General features: G+C 36.0%; 1 protein-coding gene across 1 annotated transcript in view; it reads right to left on the bottom strand.

Annotated features, from left to right (window-relative positions):
* The window catches only part of LOC129217813 (muscle M-line assembly protein unc-89-like), a 161,798-nt gene that overhangs the window by 134,469 nt on the left and 5,247 nt on the right, over positions 1-22,082 (bottom strand). The window contains exons 4-10 of the mRNA XM_054852152.1: positions 20,481-20,595; positions 17,403-17,581; positions 11,558-11,672; positions 9,991-10,172; positions 9,206-9,311; positions 6,098-6,276; positions 3,533-3,641 (exon numbers count right to left, since the gene is read on the bottom strand). Coding sequence (XP_054708127.1) covers positions 3,533-3,641; positions 6,098-6,276; positions 9,206-9,311; positions 9,991-10,172; positions 11,558-11,672; positions 17,403-17,581; positions 20,481-20,595 — 985 coding nt within the window. The remainder of the gene's footprint in view (positions 1-3,532; positions 3,642-6,097; positions 6,277-9,205; positions 9,312-9,990; positions 10,173-11,557; positions 11,673-17,402; positions 17,582-20,480; positions 20,596-22,082) is intronic.

The following is a 22,082-nucleotide window of genomic DNA, read 5'->3' on the forward strand; positions in this document are numbered from 1 at the left end:
TATATTAATCTTATTTCGAAATTATAGCTCATTTAGAAGTATGATTATCTATTGCTGGATTTAAAGTTCAAGATTTTTTGCGAACTTTGAAATCTTTTTCTGAATGTGTAATACTATGGATGTATGCATAATACATGCGAGTTAGAAGTTACAGTTTCAATTGAGTAATTGGAAACAAAAACTTGATGTTTTAGTTATAGATCCCTCTCTACAATTTGTATAAATGGAGAAATAAAATATTGTGTATTGAATCTAAGATAATCCTATGAGAGTTGCTGTGTTTGAAAAACAAAACTGAAAGTCTAGGTACCAAGGCAAGGAATTTCCAGTCTTTTGTATAAGAATATACAGTTAAATTCCACTTTCCGAAATTTGAAACACGTTTTATTCGTTTCTCAAACTATAAGAGAAATCTCTAATTCGTTAACCAGCAAAAAATTTAACCAAGCATATTTCACGGCTTTGGAAACTTGATTAGTTAAAACCTTTGAAAGACTACAGTTTGAAGATTTTATCATTGTTGAAGAGTTTTATCTCCATAACGAATGGTAACAACAACATTAGAAAAATCAGTGTTTGTCAAAAATGGAATTTAATGCTCTAATAAATGTTATGAATCAAGAAAAGCCTTGAGAACCAGGATTATTTTTTTTTAAAGTTTGAAGAGTTTCAAACGTCCATTGTTCCCCAACATTTGTTTGCTTATGTTTAGATTTAAGTCGATTTCTTAACCTTAGTAAAAACGCATCACATGACTTCCTTTTCCACCCATTTAATACTAAAGGGTGTCCCAAAATTAACGCAAGATTTGAATTTGCCACCATTTTTTCCATAAATTGTTGGCAGCCATGAAAAAAGAACAATTTGACAGTTGAGAGTTTAGGGCTCGTAAAAATGGGGTGTTATTGTACCACACAGCTAGAGAGAGTGAAACATTTCTATGACTGCATAAGGCATTTCCTAGTCGCGTACTCTCTCATTTCGGTCATCAGAATTGGCACCCTAGATCTTGTGATTTAACATTTTTAAATTTCTTCTTATGGGGTTATTTGAATTCAAAGGTCTATGCCAACAAGCCCACAACCACCCGTGCATTACCGTGTTGCGATACCGAGCGCCAATAACAGTAACTGCTCGACCAGCCTCGACTTTCATTATTTTTAAAACAATTGTTCAATAATGAAAGCGCGTTATTGTACCGTATAACGCTCCATTTTTGATTACCCTCAGCTGTCAAATTGATCTTTTTTCAGGGTTGCCAACCATTTATTGCAAAAATGGTGGCAAATTCAAATCTTGCGTTAATTTTGGGACACCCTTTAATAGTGACATGTAATAAGCAAGGAAAAACTTTAAATATTTTCACCCATAGTATATATATATATAAATATATATATATATATATATATATATATATATATATATATATATATATATATATATATATATATATATATATATATATATATATATAGATATATGATGATTAAAAGAAAACTAATGAATTATTGAGGAAGTTACAAAGCAATGCGCAGTAAAGCAAATAATAATTAAAAACTGACGCTTCTCTTTTGTGGGTTACTTTTTAAACGTTCAATTGAGATTTAAATTGATTTTTTTTTTTTTTTTTTTTTGAGTTCTGCCTGATTCGAACTTGCGCCCTACTTATTATCAAAATACCGCGCTATACTTCCGCGCCACTGTGTCTTCATCTCCGGATGATGTTTTATAAAGTCAAGTATGGCATTCAATTCACTAATTTAATAAAAAAACAGAAAAGAAATGAATATTAAAATATTTTTTTTCATTTAAGTTTGACATCACTTCACTAATTTAATGAAAAAAACAGAAAATAAAAGGTTTAAATTAATATAATAGCAATTTTTTTCACCAAATTTGTCGCTAACTAGGCGATATATTGCCAAGTTGGCGACAAAACTTGGCGACCAAAATGTTGGCGATATATCGCCAAGTATTCGCCGAATTATAATATCATTTCAGTTTGCATTGATATTATAATTCGGAACTGCTTTTCCCCCAAAAAGATGCAAAAGACCCATTTTGACCTCCATTTTTAAGGTCTATATGTTCTTAGGGACTTATCCGCGTGTGGTCGGGTTGAAAAAAAACTCAAAATTGATTCGGGAGTGAGCAAAATGGAAATTAATGCCGAATTTTGAGTGAAAGTTTATTCGCGAATACAATACTTCCGATTTTGTAAAAGGAAGTAATTAACTCTAAAAATTTTATTGCTATAATAATTATAATTTTTTGTGGCGTTGATTTAATGATTTGTCCCACCGATCCACCAACGACAACGCAAGTATAATGGAATGGATCAAAAAAAAAGAAAAAAATAATAAAAATAATTTGAATTGTGACATCTTGAATTCAAATTATGTTTTTCGCAATCACGAGTGTATGTAGGCGTGTGTGTTTGTATGTGGGGGGGAGGTGTGTTTGTTTGTAGGGGTATGTGTATGTGTGTAGGCATGTGTGTTTGTGTCTGTGTGTTCGCATAAGTGTGTGGGTAGTTGTGTGTATGAATGTGTGTGTGGGGGGGTATGTGTATGTGTGTGTTGGCATATGTGTTTGTGTCTGTGAGCAGGCATGAATGTGTGGGTAGTGTATGTATATGTGTGTATGTGTTTGTGTATGTGTGTGTGCGTGTGTGCGCGTGGGTGTGTATAGTTGTGTATGTATGCGCGTGTGTGTAGGACATGGATGCAACCTCGATACGGCTTTCGCTACTGGAGCAGCATCGTCGTGAGGAGCCGGTCGACGGTGATGCTGCAGAGGGTGGCGGTGTGAAAATAAAATGATAGGACGCCAAACACAGTCAAATGAAAGCAATAAGCAATCGTGATTGCTCAAAAAAAGAATAAAATACACAAATAAATAAATAAATAGCTAACGTCCAACTGAATGCAGAATAAGTGGATGTTTTTTTTCTTACCATAAAAATTTCTCGCTATTGAGCAGAAAATGATACTCTCTTTTAAAAAGCACAATTGAATGACGACCACAGCAGTTCCTCTTTAATTTGCAGCACACGAATTTTAGGCAGTTTAAGATACCTTTATATTTTTATTTCTGTAAATTTGGAGTTTTTTCACGCATTGGAACGAGCGAGTGACCTCACTTTTTTTTTTAACTAATGAATAAATGGATTAATATTGCGCATAAACATGGTAAGTGTCACTGCCAGATTAATTCAGAAGAGGGCGCCGTTGCTGTAAAATATTGTGAAATGAAATTGGCAACGGCAAGCGATAAAAACAGATTGCATCGGTCGAAATGTTGTAGTTTCAGTTGTGTTTTCAAGGCGCAAGCATAATTTTTACTAATCCTTTTTAATGTAAATAAATTTTAACTTTAATTACCTCATAGTGTTTTCTAACTTATTTGAATTCTATAATTTACAAAAATGGTGCCGAAACCCGGTTTTGAACCATTTTTGTAAATTGTAGAATTCGAATAAGTTATAAAACTGTAAAAGAGGGAAAACGTAAGGACAGAAATAAAAGGGTACCATTTTATTTCTGGTGCAGGTGTCCCCGTGACTTCGACTGTTAGTGTGACGTCAGCTTCGCCCTCCAAAACGTCCTTATCTTGGAGACCTTTCTTGATGACAGGCTTTCCTATTGTAAAAATACCAAAATATCAGAAAATTAGTTGAAAGAACTAGAGTCGTAGACCAACAAAAATATAAAGTGATGAAAGATGCCACGAATAAAGATACTCCAGATTAAGGCCCCTATATATACGAGCCGACGCATCAGCTTAAGATTAGCCATTTTGGATCGGAGCGCGTGTTTGAGTGGTTGTCTTTTCTGGCAAGTTATCGCGTTTGGTGATTGTTCACTGTGGGAAATTATTAGCGGCATACGTGAACTGTTTAATAATTATAATATTATTTTCGACAAATTTGACGAAATCCGAAACTTTGCTTTGGTAACCCTAGCAGTGCAACTATAAAAAAATCCGATCCAAAATGGCTAAACTTAAGCTGATGCGTCAGACTATATATATATATATAGCGACTCTACTCCAGATTATACAGGGAAATAAAGAGGCGCGTGTGAGCGAATTTCGCGAATAAACCGCTAAATAAAAAGTCAGAAATCAACACAAACTAATTTTTTGTTTTCGAAAAACTTGGTTAATATTTTTCAGGACTTCTCGAAAATTCGGCACAGTTACGAACTAATAAAAAAAATCACTACTCACACTTTATGGCGCTTTGAGGCTCTCGTATCAGCGAAGTGAAACTACAAAACTAGAGAATCTTTTGAACCGGTTCTGCTCATTTTTTAAATTATTCCTGAAGCGAAGTGAAAAGTAACACAGAGTAATTTGACCCTTTTTAAATGATATAGTAGAAAACAAGTAGATTTGTTTAGAGAGTCATCAATAAGCACTCAGAATCAACGTATCTTCAAACAAACGTCTGTAGTGTTTTATTCTACAAAAATTCTTGACTAATATAATGCATTTACTTGCTTATCGAAAACTTTTGACTTATCAAAAAGACTGAAAAAATCATATCTTCTTCTGCAGACATCTTAAGTATATTTTAAAGGTATATGTGTCATGATTTGATCGGAACTAATTTGAAGAAAGTGCATTATCCCAAGAAGTTATCAGAACACTAAAGTTAAGTTTCAAAGAAAAATTTATAGTTTGAGAGAGATGTATCGTCGTCTTAAAGGAACAGTAGGATATCTTACTTTTATTTCTGGGATTAGATATCTTACTGTTGCTCTGGGGCGACGATATGTAATTTCGAACTTTATATAAAATTTGTAAAGAATAGAATATAAGTATTCTTAATAAGACTTAGAAAAAAACTATGCATTAATTTTAGGTAACCATCTGAGAATGAGTGCAGAGAAAATGGTCAAGTCTTCAATGCAATTTTCGTTAGCGATCAAGAGGAACATGTAAGAAAAATGGGAGAACTGTCTGGATTCTGGATGTAGATTGTACAATTCTAAAAGTTTTCTTTTAAGTTTTCTTTGCACCGTCATCCAAAAACTTAAATTTTTGGCAGAAGGTGGAATGGAAAAGTCTTTGGAAGAAGATTAGGACCCCTACAAAAGATTATCGTGACAATGCTAATGACGATGATGAAGGCTTAGTAATATTTTGGATGCGTTATCTAGTACAGTGAAACCTGTGTAAGTTGACCACTTGCAGTGCAGTACTTAGGTGGTCAACTTAGACCGGTGGTCAACTTATAGAGGGTAGTAACGAAAACTGTTTTTTTTTTTTTTTGTTATTTCTTGCCCTATGCATTCATTTTTTAACTAATTGGAATACTTTAAACTAACTTTCATTGTTTAAAATTACTTTAAAACAAAAAGTAAAAATGTTTTTAAATATTTTCAGAGATTATTTACCAGAATGACGCGTAAATTATCAAATAAATTTAAAATTTCTGTAAATCGACCAACGAAAAAATGTCTCATTGCTTATGAAAAACTACTTACTTGACATTAACAATTCCTAAAAATTCATAACAAGTCAAAAGTGACTTAAATTCTTCATTTGATTTTTTCTTGTACATTTGTAACAATGGTAATCTATTTTTCAACAAAATAACTCCTTAATGAAGTTCGGCGCATTTTCTGGGACTTAACATAAGCCCAATGTTTTTCGATAGAAACATAAATATTCATTGTTTTTTTTTTTTTTTTTTTTTTTAATGCCTAGTTGCTTATTTGATGCATAACTGATTAAACTTTTAGTACAATCTAATGCTTTTGCCAAGTGGTCAACTTACGAAGGGTTTTTTACAATACTCCAAACCAAAGCTGGGTGTATATTAGTGGTCAAGATAGACAGGTGGTCAACATAGAGAGGTGGTCAAGTTACAGAGGTTTTCTTTCATTATATAAGATAGGACTAATTCCGTTCCTGACAAAAGCGGTCAACTTATACAGGTGGTCAACTTACAAAGGTGGTCAACTTTACAGGTTTTACTGTATTAGCACAGCTTCATAAGTATGTCTTTGTTTTACTTCAATGAATAGGCTTCTTAAGAAAAGAAACATCAAAAACTTAACTTGAAAAATGTAAAATATCGTAGACTTACCTGTGACTGTGATCACGGCAGATGTAGAAGCAGAACCGTGTGAATTGCTGATTTCGCAAGTGAACTTTCCTGCGTCTTGCTTGTTTAGCTTGTCTATAAGAAGGGTCAATGAATCGTCACTTTCAATCGTAGTCTTAAAGTGACCTCCAGTCAAGTCCAATGGAACACCATCTTTCTTCCTGAATGGAAAAGAAATAGAAAAATTCTGGAAAATGTTTTGGTAGGAAAAAAAAGTAGTCGAAACCACTGTTTCTCATTGAAATCATTTAAGAAGTGAAATGGTATTTGAAGTTTAAACTTACACAAAAGATTGATAGCAAATGCTGTTTTTTTTTTGTGATTAATTGGGTAAACTTCTTAATTCATATTGCGATTAATCATGAAATATATTTAAATATGGCATGATTTACACTAAGGTGACGAAAAATATGAGACGTGTTGGAGCCTCCGAAGACAAAAAAAAAAAAAAAAAAAAAAAAAAAAACCTCGACGTGGCATGGGATCAATAAGTAGTCGAAAGCCCTCGTCAGAAATTTTTAGCCATGCTACTGCTATGGACGTACATACTTTCAAAGACATTGTCCGTGCAAGGTTTTATGCACGAACCTACTTCTTAATTACAAGGTAGGAATCAAAAGTGATGAGCCTCACGTTATACTGTCGAGTACGCACTCTGCAGCGCGCTCTCCTTGACAGCGACTGTGGTGGGGGGCGATGGCTTCACACCGCAACGTTGGTTAGTGTCCTCCCAACTATCGGAGCTGTAGCATCGACCTTAACACATTAACTGCGTCGTCGACAGCCTATATATGGACTCCCTGCGCTCAATCCCTGTCGCTCAATCTCCCTTTCGCTCAAGTTGCTACCGTCCCTGTCACTGTCATCATCGTCAACTAGTTCATCATCCGATAAAATAACAAATTTCACTTCATCTTCGAGCGACATATACTTATGTTTGCTCATTTTACATTTTTATTTACTCCACAGACTACAGCACAAAAAACGTGCGCGCGATCAAACGAGATATCGCGCGAGTTTTATTTACTCCACAGATTACAGCACAAAAAACTCGGGCGCTATCTCGTTTAATCGCGCGCACTCCTGCTTCAGAAAATGTTTTCACAGCAAACGCAGTAGTGGCAAAATCTTGTGTTCTCTTTTTGAACCTTGTCTAAATGTTCATCTATGCGCGACAGAACAGCCAGGAAAGCCAATGGAACCCGCTGAAAAAATATAGCAACGTGTTGGCTGGAGGACGAGTTATCTTGTCCCTAGCGCATACAGCATAATTCCGGAGGACGAATTATTTCGTCCCTAGCAGTCAATGTGTTAACAGTTGCCCCTATACGGTGGTACGTGACACGGCGATATTGAACGTTCGCAAGAGCAACGCTACGTGATAACATTTTGCTTCCGGTCTCTTTCCGAAACCTTCGCAATACTTCAACAGGCGTTTGGGGCTGAGTGTCTGCCCTATTCAAAAACTGACACAAAACCTTTCATGACGGTCGGGAAGAGTTGACTGGCTAACTCCTCTGAACGCCCGTCGACAGCCCGTACTGGCGTGAATGTGCTGAAAGTGCGTGAATTTTTGAACACGGACCGGCGTTTGAGTCTCGTCCAAGTAGCAGAAGCCCTGAACTTATTAGAGACAACGGTGCAATGCACTGTTACCGAGGAGATGCCCATGCGGAAAGTTTGCGCAAAACTTGCGCCGAGAATTTTGACTGAAGTAGGTCCAAGTCAACGTTCTCGTGGTACCCCAGCCTGCCAACAACCCGGACGTGTTGCCCCCTGACTTCTTGTTTCTGCACTTAAAATCAGTGCTGAAAGGAAAACGTTTCGACTCCATTAAGGACATTCAAGCAAATGTCAAGGCAGCCCTTGCAGAAATACCGGAACAGGACTTCAGGGATGCCTTTGAGGCCTAGAAAAGAAGCCTACAAAAGTGCATTGATGCAGGAGATGCCTATTTCGAAAACTATTAGTTAGTTTCTCCCGATCAACTCAATAAATCTGTCTTTTTGAGGGAAGGCATTAGTTTTGAATCCTAACCTGTATGTCCCATAAAGGATCGAATGAAGCCATATCGGGCCGTCTATAGGTATCCAAATAATTTGCTTGAACTATCCAGAGTGTTCTTCAGGCCAATTGCCAATCGTTGTGAATAGGCGACATGGCGTATTTTCATTCATAAAAATGTTATCTCTCTTTGGTAGATGATGTTCATGAAAGGCTGCAAGAGGTGTTAAAGTATATGACAGAAATGTTTTCATTCAGTGGTCGGTAAAGTTGGATGAGATGACCCAGTCTATACCGTGTAAAAACAGCCCACATCATTATAGAGCTAACACCAGCTAACGTACTGCCATGTTGTCAAGTTTGGTTCATGGCTGCTCGGGCTCTGCGCCATTCTCGAACCCTACCATTGGCAGTCATCAACTGAAATCCTGACTCAACTAATCAAGCCAGTTTTCAGGTTGTCTAGAGCCCAAATCAATACCAGTCATGCGTGTACGACTGGCGCAATATGTAATATTGTGCTGGTTGCGAACACACTCCCCATTAATTAATGACCTAAATTGTTCTCCTTCCTTTAGGAGATTGGATTTTTGTCTCTTATTTAGTGTTCGTTCTTATGTCCTTGTTTTTGTTTTGCCCTTCTTTTGTTGTTAATATTTTTTATATTACTCAAAATTGTTGTTCAGTTATTTTTTTCGGCTCGTCATTCAAAATTTAAAACTTCGTTTATATGGTTATTTTTGCAAATCTTTCATATTTCTAGAAGTTTCATGTGCTATGTTCCTTAATAAATCTCACTTTTTTGGCACTTTCTTCCACTATTTCTCAATCGTCTCATAGATAGTGATAATTGCTTGAATAAAGTTTCTGAAGCCTAAAAAGCATTTTAAATAATTTCGATCATATGTGTTTTAACTCGTTTGAATTACAATATGTACTTTAATAAGAGAAAAATGTTCACAAGACCATCAAATATACCATTTTATTTGATGATGAAGGTCCCGTTTAATTTGATTCTCGGCAAGTATTAAACGAACTAATGCAGAGTGTTTTCTTAGTGACTGCAATGTAAACATCTCTACTTACCAAGCTGTTTTTGGATCTGGCTGGCCTTCGAATTTTACGTTTAATTTTAAAGGAACACCTTCCTCCCCTTCCTTGTCTTCTAATTCTTTCAAGAATCGGGGGGCAGCTGAAAAAAGCAAGAGAACATCAGATTCTTACAACTCTAGTTTGTTAATTGTTTCGTAAATGCGGTTCTTATCTTTTGCATCTACCGTATTTTGATTCCACAAATCTACGGACATCGAATAACGAAAGATGGAGGTGTATACAATAAGAAAGTTGTAGATCATCTAAATTGGAGTTATTTTAAAGATGCTAGAGAGCTTTTTTATTGAAGGTAATCAAACTGCGGTCAACAAACCCATAATTTAAAATTATTGGCTCAAACCAAAACTGCAAGTAAACGAAAAAAAAAAAAAAAAGATACGAAATATCAAAGGGATAATCTTAATTTTTCTGGTTCATCTTCTAACCCGTAGAAGAGATATTTTTTGTTGAGCTTAGGGGAGACGGAGAGATAGTTAAACTTTTGATTTTAGGGATGAAAATACCTGAAATATTTACTAAAAATGTGGTTGATATTAATTATTGCCCACATTCTTTATTGATTTTAAATGCACAGCAATTTACGACCATTTTTCTCCTCAAAAGTGAAAATCAGAAGGACTTTATTGGATCTAGAGTTTTAAAATTTACGGATCAATGATTTTCTCACTTGGTCGTAAGAAAAAACAGCTTCATTTTACCAGTTGAAATAGCAATTCTAAAATATCTCTACTAGGCCTCTCTTTAATAGGTGTAACTACCTGTAATGGTCAGCCTTCCTGCTGTCGTCTGCGATCCGAGTTCGTTGGTGATGGTGCAGGCGTATTTCCCGACGTCTTCCCTGGTGGCTCCAGAGAGCACTAGGGTAAGGGAAGCACCGTCTTCCTCCACCTTGAGCTCGGTGTGTCCTGCCTCTAATGTCAGCTCTGCACCGTCCAATGTCCTAAGAGTAAAGCAAGAAACCATATAATGAGAAGATAAACAATTAATAACCAAATTTCGTTTCAAAGAAACTTCTAACTGAGACATGATATTTTCTCTCTTCTCACTCATGATTGAAAAAGTAATGTTTAATATTTATAAACTATTAACTATCAAAGGGACCTCTGACCCTCAAATTATGAAGGACTGCGTGCCAGGCGCCTTGCCTTCAGAAGACAATACAATAGATGGTGATACCATCTATGGACAGTTCCAGAATTTAGAACCACGCCAGGAGCCGAATAACTTTCTGGTCTGGCAACCCCAGAGGCACACAAAAAGGAACCCCGCTCTGTTACTGCCATCTTGGGCTTTCAGAGTACTGACCTTTCGACCGGGGCCCCCTAGACCCTGACGGGAACGAAAATCCAACCACTTACGACTCTAGGCACCGTGGACCCAGGTACAGAGCTGACTCCGGTGGTACCCATTGCCTACTCACTGTTCCACTCGATAGCCACTGGGAAGATACAGATCTGCCCAAGCGTTAGTAAAGAGTGGTGACACCCCCCAGAGGTATCTTTTACTTGGAGGACATTGTGACCACGAGCATATTTAACGTCGCCCAGTTACCATTAATGACGACGGCGGATCATCGACCAGCGAAGGTCGATCCCGAGACCCTCCGGCCCCAAGTCCATTGCCTTACCGAGCAGGCTACTACGGCCCCGTCTAATATTTACGACTCAAGAACAGAAATGATTATGTAGCCAATCTCGAAAACACAGACATGAAATGAAGTTTAAGAGATTTCCGTAGTTTAACAATTTGCAACACAAGGTCAGATGAGTTTGGTTTTTGGACCGTTTTAGGAAAAAATAGGCATGCTGATTGGCAACGGTTCCTTCGGTAAATTAATAGTGAACTCTATGTTAAAAATGTAGATGGATAAAAATTTGGTAAAATACTTTTATTTGGTGATTAAAACATTATGTACAAACAATTCTCTGTGATCTAGCACACCTGCATCGGCTCTTCAGGTAACGACACTGCCAAAGCAAAATGTGCTAGCATTTAACTACTACGAGGGCGCCACCTGGACACCACCTTTAGAGTTGAGATACAACACTGATTTCAAAACAGCAGTTAGTTTTATTCTACCACGTCAGATTTTTTTTTTCTCTACGCCCCAGACATATTTCAATTCCCGCAATTGTCAAGAGAAGAAAATTAACTTTCAGCAAGGAATGCTGCATAATTCTGTGTTTATCAGTAACACAAAATGGTATTTGTTAGTATTGTGTCTGCAACCTGTGTCAGTGTTGCTCTCCTGAAAAATATTTCCCTTTGTCCTACATTTTTCAGTCATGTCCTATATTTTGTAAATTCATAAACTGATATAATTACCATTTAGCTGTAGGTTTGGGTTTTCCTGTGAATTTGACGGTAAATTCTACAGTTCCATTTTCTTTGACTTCTTTGTCTGACAACTTTTGAGTAAACTCTGGAGCAAACGTTGACTCTAGATAAACAAATAAATAAACAGTTTAGGAAATATTTCAAAGTTATTAAGAACTGATAAAGTTACAACACTTTAAAGATTTCTTTTATGGTGTTCTGTTTTGAGTGAGTGTCTACATTGCTGTACAAGATTGAAATGTTCTTCGTTGTTTGTCATTGGTTTCGTTTCGATGTTTAGTAATAAGCTTTAAAAAAACGAGCTGATGTGTGCCTCACATGACTTCCTTTTACTCCATTTTAATGTCATTTTCCCATTATTGGCAATTTTAATGTGATTCAATAGTTTAATCTCTAAATATTAAAAACGATGGCCAAATTAAAACCAGATTAAAAAAAATCGCCAAATTTTCCGCCAAGTTGGCGACAAAACTTGGCGACCAAAAGACTGGCGATATATCGCCAAGTGTCCGCCAAATTATAACACCACTTGAGTTGGCATTGATATTAACAATGATTTCCCCCCAAAAAGGAGCAAAAGACCCCCTTAGGAACATCCGAAAGCAACCAAAAGGGGAGGTGCACAACTAGACCCCACTACGAGTCTATGTACCAAATTTCAACTTTCTAGGACATACCATTTTTGAGTTATGCGAGATACATACGCACATACGCACATACATACAGACGTCACGAGAAAAGTCGTTGTAATTACCTCGGTGATGGTCAAAATGGATATTTCGCGTGTCTATACATTCTTAGGCACTTTTCCGTATGTGGTCGAATCGAAAAAAAAACTCAACATTCATTTGGGGGTGAGCAAAATGGAAATTAAGGGCGATTTTTGAGTGAAAATTTTTTCGCGAATACAATACTTCCTTTTTTGTAAAAGGAAGTAAAAAGAGTCAAAAGTATCTTGTAACACGGGCAACTTAGGAGCACATGTTTCAGTCTTATTTGATCCGTCCGTATGTCTATGATTAGTATCTGTTCTTTGTTTTGCATATTTAAATATAATGAAATTCTACTAAAAAAATTACTTTTAAATAAAAAAAAAACCGCCTTCAAAAAATACCCAGGAACTAAGCAAAAAATAACTGATTACACTTACATTCTATTTCCTACCCAAACATAGAAATGAAATTTATTTTATGATTCCAGTACGAAAATCAACTAAACTTATAAAATAAACACTGATTTAAATTACTATACGAAGAATTATTTTAAATACCTAACTGATTATATACGATCTCTTAATTTTTAATATCCTTTTGAAGTCGAGGCCTCCTATAAACAACTACCTAATGTAACTGACAACCCACCGAATCCTGAATTAAACCACTAATTTGACTATACGCGAAATCAGTCTTCAAAACTAAACCTACTCAGTTATATTTTAGTGCCTAAATAAAGTTATTTATTAGTAAATAAAATATTAAGGTAATTGTTTCAACTATTAGAGTAGCAAAACATATTTAATTTACTGCTTTTCTACGCAGTAATAAATACATTAGTAACACCTATAATAAAAAATTAACAGGCGGCGCAGTGTTACAAAAATTAATCATCCATGTGCCGCGAGAATTAAATATCGTTCAAAAGAAAGCCAAAACCTTAGGTGTGAAATACACCGATCACAGCAAAACCACGTGATCGTGACGTATGAAATTTAAAGTTTCTTGGATTTCTCCGAGACCCCTTATCAGATTCATACCAAATTACATTGGGACCATCTAGGGAGTATACTCTTCCAAACAATTTTTTTTTTTTTTCAAATCGGTCCAGTAGTGTTGGAATAATTCGAAAACATACATAAAAAGCCGCAATACGAAATCATAACCTTCTTTTTTGAAGTCGGTTAATAAGGTGATCGATGCTGTGACTATACATTGGCTCTTAACCAGGAGTGCGGCAGAAACTATAGTTGTGGCAAACGTAAATTGGCAGCATTACTGCTGGATCTAAGGGAGAGCTAGCGGGAACCTTGCCCCTGGCGGAAAATTCTGGCGGTCAACAAATTTACCCTATTTCTATAGGGTTATTTAAAGAAAAATATTGTAATATTTTATTTACTTACTTAATTTTTGAGCAAGCACGCTCTCTTATTGCTTTTACTTCGCCGTCATTGACATTCCGTTGCATTTTCAGATAACCATGACGTGGAGAATAAGTCTAGCTCATAGACTAATAATAAGAGTAGACCGAGCTTTCCCAGACTTGCTGATGAAAAAATTGGTTCATGGATACATCATGTGACTGGTGGGAGGCTTGGCGAAAACTTTGGCAGCATGGTTGCTAGATGGCAACATTATCTATAGTTTGGCACTCGACATGTATTTTAAGACGTAATGTGTTTTCGTTATAATTGTTTTCCAGGTGCAGAGATTGAACTGTTTTTCTTTTAGTTGTGCATTATTTTGACATTAGTAATTAGTTTCTGTTCACAATTTTCAGTAACTTTTATTTCATTCGGAACTGCTACGTCCGCGTTGGCGTGAACGTAATGGCGTAAACGTTTTGCGTTAACGCAAAAATGTACTAATCGGTATCTTAAATTGAAATTGTAGGTTAAAAATCTTACCGTTTACCGATTATTTTTGGGCGCTTGCATCTTTACTTGCTTAGAGAGTTATTGAAATTGAATGAAGAAAATTCACAGTACTATCTAAACGAAAAACTCACTATATTAACAAAATATTTACAACTTAGAATAACAAATTTACAAATCGGACTCCATAAAAGATCATTCTTCCGTGTTCCATCCATTCTATTTATTTTATTTCTCGCGGGCGTTGATCGTCTGCTACGATCAACGCCCGCTGTTGCTAGGATATCCACCAGTCACATGGTTTGATTTATGAGCAGCAAAAGGGTTGCCATAGCTCGGTCTATTCTTATTATTAGTCTATGGTCTAGCTCGTTCTTTTTACTATTTATTTAGAGAGACCAATTTTTGTCGTCATAATTACAAATCGCGTGTGGTTACGTTTTTTACCAAGGCTCAACCCAAGCAGATTTTACATTTGAAGACTTTTTTTTTGGTGTAAAATCACATTTTGTTTCAGGGAAAACACCTTTATCGATTTAATTAAATGCCCGAACTTCATATAAATACAAAATGTAGTCCAGATTACTAATTCTCATTATTTAAGAATGATTAGAAACACAAATGCCATAATGGTTTTCGCTGTAAATATAATCTTTATGATAAGTTAGTGTACGGATGCAAATTTCCGTAATAACTGCACATTTTATTACCGCATCCTAATTATCATTTCCAATTTCATGGATATGCCTCGTACTACCTAATCAAGAAAAATCAGCAGTTATAATATGAAAGATGCGAATTTTTTCTCAATTTCCATTCTATTCCATTTGTAGAAACAAGAAACCCAACAAGTAAGGTGCTATCGCAATTCATGATTGTGAAAAGCATAATTTGAATTCAAGACGTCGAAATTCAAATGGATGCCAGGGGTTGGATATTTTCTTTTTTTCCCGTTGAAACTCAACATAAAAACTTGAAAGAAGATAGGTAGGGGACGCAGTTTCAGGGTTTTCTCCGGCTCAGAAAAATCGTAGATTCGGCACTGTGCAGCATTGTGAAGGCTACGCAGATCCTAATCACAACATTAGGACGCTGCCAGATTAGGTTTGCCACAACTATAGTGTGCGTACCTTATAGATATCTGTCACTTGACTAGAGGGTTGCACATAGAACATTTTTAGAAACTTAAATAGCTATATTTTGTAGTAAGTTACCGCCCTAAGCCAGGGCTAAAGCAGAAATACTTAAAGTACACCACCAGCTCAGTTACTCCATCCGAGGACTGCAGTTTCGTGCTTTTTAGCACTCAGCCAGGAATAGGAATCACATGAGCTGGAGGCGAAAAACCTCTTAAGGGAGCCAAGACTGCCAAACAAACTGGTAGCTAATGCAGAATTAGCAAACCAGATGAGCGACCGCAGCAATGGTGTGGTTCAACTCAAAGATTGATGGCAAAGCGTGGTATTTTGTCGTAAGTTACCGCCCTAAGCCAGGGCTAAGGCAGAAATACTTAAAATACATCAATGAGCTGGTGGTCTTGAGTTGAACCGCATCATTGCTGCGGTCGCTCTTCTGGTTTGTTAATTCTGCATTAGCTATCAGTTTGGGCCGTGGTAGCCCGATCGGTAGAGTGTCGATTTCGGGGCAGGAGGGTCCTGGGTTCGAACCTCGATGGTCGAAGACCCACCGTCGTCATTAAAGGGGACTGGGCGACGTTAAATATGCTCGTGGTCCCAATGTCCTCCAAGTGAAACGATACCTCTGGGGGTGCTAGTACTAGGTAGCTATTTGCTCCTGGACTAGTTCTAAATTCTCATTAACTGTTCGATCCGGTGATGGTGCTGCCATCTATCGGTATATAAAAACAATGGAGGCAAGGCACTTAGTATGCAGTCCTCGACATAAATACAGTTGTAGTCAGTTGTGACTCTGAATAGGAATAGCTATCAGTTTGTTTGGCTCTCTTGGCTCCCTTGAGAGGTTTTTCGCCTCCAGCTCATGTGATTCCTATTCCGGGCTGATGAGTGCTAAAAAGCATGAAACTGCAGTCCTCGTTTGGAATAACTGAGTTGGTGGTGTATTTTAAGTATCAAATAGCTATAGTTTCACTGTAAGGTCGGTTTATTAAAATAAATTACAACGTTCGCGCTTGTGCTCTTTTTACCCATTCAATATAAAACACCGTGTTTTCTCTCTTTTTTTTTTTTAAAGCACATTGTGGCAATTTTGCCATCTATTGTGCTTTAGCTTTAGTGTACAAGATTGTTGATTCGGTTTTCGCTGAAAATAAAGCACGAAGCGTAAATGAACGTTAAATTCTAACACTTCCCTTTTGTTAGCATGGAATCCAAAGCACGTTTCTTCAAAGATATCAAAACCTCATTTATGCGGATACTGCCTTCAGCCCTCTCACGGCAGTACAGTACTATGGATGTAATTGACAATGGGTAAATTATAGCAAACATGGGCTGAATATATTTTTTTTTTATATCTATTGAACAATTATATCAGTAATAAAACAAATTAATAAAAAAAAAGGAAAAAATTAGAGTTTTGACATCTTGAATTCAAATTATGTTTTTTGCAATCACGAGTGTGTGTATGTAGGAGTGTGTGTTTGTGCGTGGGGGTTATGTATGTTTGTGTGTAGGGGTTATGTGTATGTGTGTGTAGGCATGTGTGTTTGTGTCTGTGTGCTGGCATAAGTGTTTGGGTAGTTGTGTGTATGAATGCGTGTGTGGGGTTGTGTGTGTATGTGTGTGTAGGCATATGTGTTTGTGTCTGTGTACTGGTAAGAATGCGTGGGTAGTTGTGTGTAGGTGTGTGTGTGTGTGTGTATGTGTTTGTGTGTGTACTGGTGTATGTGTGTGTGGGTAGTTGTGTATGTATGCGCGCGTGTGTAGGACATGGATGCAACCTGGAGACGGCTTTCGCTATAGGAGCAGCATCGTGAGGAGCCGGTCGACGGTGATGGTGCGGAGGGTGGCGGTGGGAAAATAAAATGATAGGAACGCCAAAAACAGTCAAATAAAAGCAATAAGCAATCGTGATTGCTCAAAAAAAAAGTTTCACTTAACTTTAAATAGAGAACTATTTAGGCTTTGTAGTCTCAGATATATTATGAGTGTTTATCAGTCTTTGCATATTATTGAGAAAAATATTTTACAACATATCGCCAAATATTATTAAATTTCGAGCGGAAAACTGAAGTTACTTTCAACGTGCCTCAGAACGCCTTTCACATACCTGACACAGTAAGTTTGGCAGATGTGGTGTCAGAGCCGAGTTTATTCGTGATTGTGCAAGCGTAGGTGCCCCCATGACTTTGAGAAGCGTGAGGAATAACCAACGTAAACGAAGCCTCATCCTCTTCCACCTTGCATGGAGTGGTGATGACGATGGATAACTCGGCTCCGTCTTTTGTCCTAAACGGGAAATAGGAAGAAAAACATGTCAGTCAGTTCTCACGTAATTACACTTGAAAAATTCCTTTCCTAAATGTATGACATGAGATACTTTTTAAGGGGTCACACTACCTTTCAAAGATTTTTTTTTTTAATTTAAGTAAATTTTATATTTCTTTGAAACCATAACATGCATACTTATTTCGTAATCAATAATTTATTTTCAAAATTTAAAAATATTGTCTTTTTTTTAAAAAAAAATTCAAAAAATGTAGGAAAATTTCAATTTTTTAAAATCCCTAAGGCTTTTTTATTTTTGCACTAATTAAAAAAGGTTTTTTATTTTTGCACTAATTAAAAAAGGTTTTTTGCTAAACGATCACTATAATCATCTCTAAAAATCTGTGCATTCATTTGCTTAGGAGTTTATTAGAAAAGTTTCTGTGATTAATTATATAAAAAATCAAAGTTTTTTTTTTAAATGGTTTTTAAAGGTTTAACATGCTCTAAACATTTGAGTAATTTATAAACTGCTTATCCAATGCACAGTTTTGTCAAATATGTTATCCCAAATGCAAAAAGTATTACTTTAAAGCTGTATCTTTAATAGAAAAAAAAATCCTTAGAGATTCTAATGACATGAAAACACAAAAAAACCATCATCGAGAAAAAGCAATTTAAAGTTTTTCTTTTGCATAAGAACACATAGCGAGCATGGCCTAATAACTTTTTAAATATTTGAACTACAGCAATGAAACTTTTCCCCTGTGTTCAGAATAGTTTTTAGTTTTGAAATAAGCAATAAAATTTTTTTTGATCGTTTCATCATTTTTAAACTGATTCTTTGAACATTCACTAAATGGTAAATTGGCCATTGGTGGCTTTCAGTTTTTATCTCAAGTCTCAATCTTTATCACAAAAACTGTTTCTTTATTCGGAAGAGTTGAAAGAAGGTCTACTATAGGCTTGTAAGGGGAGTTTCAGATTTAGATTATGACATGAAACTTAAAAAGTCTTAATATGTTTTGTCTCGAGCAAAAGAGAGTCAAAAGGAAGATATTCTATTGTTTAAATTTATGAAAATGAAGGACGTTTACTGGTTAAATTTTTAACAGAAGGTAGGACAAGGGGTAGTTATTTTTAACTACAGTGCTGGCCAAATTATTAGACTAAAGAAGTTTTTTTTTGGTTTTTTGTGCACTATTTGTACTAAAATACTATTTGTTTTGCTGTTAAAGTACAGTACATACTGTACACTGATTATTACCTTATTTTAGCATAATTTAATGTTTGCAGGTGGCAGCACTGTCTGCTTTGTTTATGTTCTTTGTCTATCTACTTACCAGGAACATAACCTCAATCAGCTTAAACAGTTCACTAGTTCTTTTTATTAATGTGTTCTGTTATATTTAAAGTTAGGTAATTAGTGATAATGTGTATGTGAGTACATATAATAGTGAGTATAAACAATTTTTTTTACCCCCTTTTTTAAAAAGTGTTAAGAAATGGATTAAACCTTGTGAAAAGTATGCCAAAAGGACTTAAAATGCTCATCAGGAACAAGGGAATGCATACTAAATATTAGATAATTATTTCACTGTTCGTTAATGTGTCTATAGTTATGTAATCACAAAAGAATTTGCTTTCAAAACAGTCTTAGTCTAATAATTTGACCAGCACTGTGTTCAAATATAATACTAAACTGGAAATCGAGAAAAATTACTATTTCATAGAAGGGCATGCACTTGGATCAGTTTACCCTTGCGGCTTAACGCGCAAGGTGGCATATGGATTTTAGAGGGCTATTGATCCTCTCTGGGTACTAATAAATTGACTAGAACTAGCCTAGTTCGGGCCCTGAGTCTGTTGCTGGCCGTCACTTCTGTACTTGTATTAGTGTACATTAGTTACTATTACTGAAATGTGTCAAAGAACCCTTGAATATCGAATACAAATCCATAAATATAGTTTTAAACGAGCTGATTTGTGCATCACATGACTTCCTTTTACTCCAATTTAATGTCATTTTCCCATTATTGGCAATTTTAATGTGATTCAATAGTTTACTTTCTAAATATCACCAACAGTGGCCAAATTGAAACCAAATTCAAACAAATTAATAAAAAAAATCGCCAAATTTGTCGCCAAGTTGGCGACAAAACTTGACGACCAAAAGACTGGCTATATATCGCCAAGTGTCCGCCAAATTATAACACCACTTGAGTATCCGTCGAAATTATAAATGATTTTCCCCCAAAAAGGGGCAAAAGGCCTCTTTAGAAACACCCGAATGCAACCAAAAGGAGAGGTGCATAACTGGACCCCACTAGGAGTCTACGTACCAAATTTCAACTTTCCAGGACTTACCGTTCTTGAGTTATGTGACATACATACGCACATACGCACACACATACATACGTACATCACGAGAAAATTTGTTGTAATTAACTCGGGGAATGTCAAAATGGATATTTCGGGTGTTTATACATTCTTAGGCACTTATCCGCGTGTGGTCGGGTTGTAAAAAAAAACTCAACATTAATTGGGGGGTGAGCAAAATGGAAATTAAGGCCAAATTTTGAGTGAAAATTCTTTTGCCAATACAATACTTCTTTTTTGTAAAAGGAAGTAAAAATGCAATTATATAGCATTCATACTATGAGAAGCTGTAGGATTACTTAGGAAACAGGCATGGCCTACTTGAATGTATGAACAAGCACTGATGCTAATTACAAACTTGGCTAATCATCAATATTTAAGTGTCAACTTCTTATTAGTTAACACTTAAATCGTATTTTGGGTTTATACCTCCTGTACTTCTTTCAACAAACTATCTATCATCTGATGAGATATAAACTTCAAAATATCCGTGGTTAGCGTTTTCAGCAAACAAGTTTATAGCTCCTAGATCTCAACTCACCACTTGGGTACAGGTTTTGGCTTCCCCGTGAACTTGACCGTCATCTTTACAGGCTGGTCTTCCCCTACCGTCTGATCTTTCAAGCCTTGTACGATTTTAGGTGCAGAAGTAGATTCTAAAAAGGAATAAACAGTACAATTATTCGGAATAACCATTTGAAAATATATACTTGGTACTTTATGACTGGGAAATATACATTTGCACTGCTTTGCCATTGTATGACATGGGAATCTGAAATTTATTTCCGAATTACTTGCAAAGTTTTTCCTCGAGTTCACCCTGACAAGGAGATGAGCTCTAAATTTTAATGGTTGTACTTGCAAATATTTCATTTTTTCCGAAAGGGACATTTCATATGGATATTCCAACCTTTAGATTTGATGGGGATTCATTTGGCGTCAAAAATGACAACCAAGTCGATTACTTTTGGCGGTTGGGTGGTTCGCCAAACGTGATGTTTGGCGCTATTCAACTTGTTAATGCAGATTCCCATTCAACCCAATGATACTACACACTGTCAATATTTCCATCGTCTATCTCAATAAAACTGACTATTCCGCATCAGATACACTGTTAAAAATTCAGGAAGATTTTCTGGTAATTGTTACTGTAAAACGGCGGAATAACGCATAGCTGATTTTTACGGTAATTTATACCGGAGAAATAAGCGATGCCAGCGCCAATTGGCTGCTGCGGCCTACCGAGGATACCGTAAAATTTTACGGTAACATTTGATTTTTACGGTAATAGTTACTGGCAACATGGATGCCAGTAACAATTACCGTAAATTTTCCGGAAAATTTTTAACAGTGTAGCAACAAATCAGAGCAACAATTTCTAATAAAATGTTCTGCTCCTCAGGCTAATGCTTGTATTTCTTTTTTTTACTTATTATTTTATTACATTCAGTTATTCCGGTTTTAGATTTGAGATCAAGAGAATTATTAAAATTGTTTGAAAGCGTCATGCTTTGCGTTTACTATACTAATAGATCTAAGAATAAATTTAAAAATTGGCCTCGGTAGCGCAGTTGGTTGGCACGCCATTGTAGTATTCCCGAGGTGGTGGGTTCGATTCCCGCCCGTTGCCCTGGTTGTAACTTCCTTCTCTGTGCGGTTAATTCTGTCCTACACAATGTGCCTGTATTGTGCTATCTGTCATATTGGACGTGAGTTCATAAACGAGTCCTGTGTGACCAAGTACACGAACTCGAAATATATGTTGTCAATAAACCAATAAAATTTGAAAATATTCATTTAAAAAGTTTTGCATCCAAAGTCCGTACATGAATATGCTCATTGCTTTTCCGTGCTAAAAAGTACAGTACTTCGCGCATCCGTTCCTTGTTGATACGGATTAAATTTGAAAACTTAGAAAGAAAAAGAAGAGTCACATAAATTATAATTCAAAATCATGATACAAAGAACGTAACTCATGTAAGGGTTCTACAACACATTATGGCAATTTAAGCATACATAATGTTTTTTTTTTTTTTTTTTTTTTTTTGACGAAATAAATGCAAGTCTGTTTATCAAAGGATTTGTTTTACTTATTTATCTTATTGTTTGGTTTTCTATTCTTCAGATTTCCTTCGGTTCCAGT

Source organism: Uloborus diversus, chromosome 2 (genome assembly GCF_026930045.1).
Source record: "Uloborus diversus isolate 005 chromosome 2, Udiv.v.3.1, whole genome shotgun sequence".
Lineage (NCBI taxonomy): Eukaryota > Metazoa > Arthropoda > Arachnida > Araneae > Uloboridae > Uloborus > Uloborus diversus.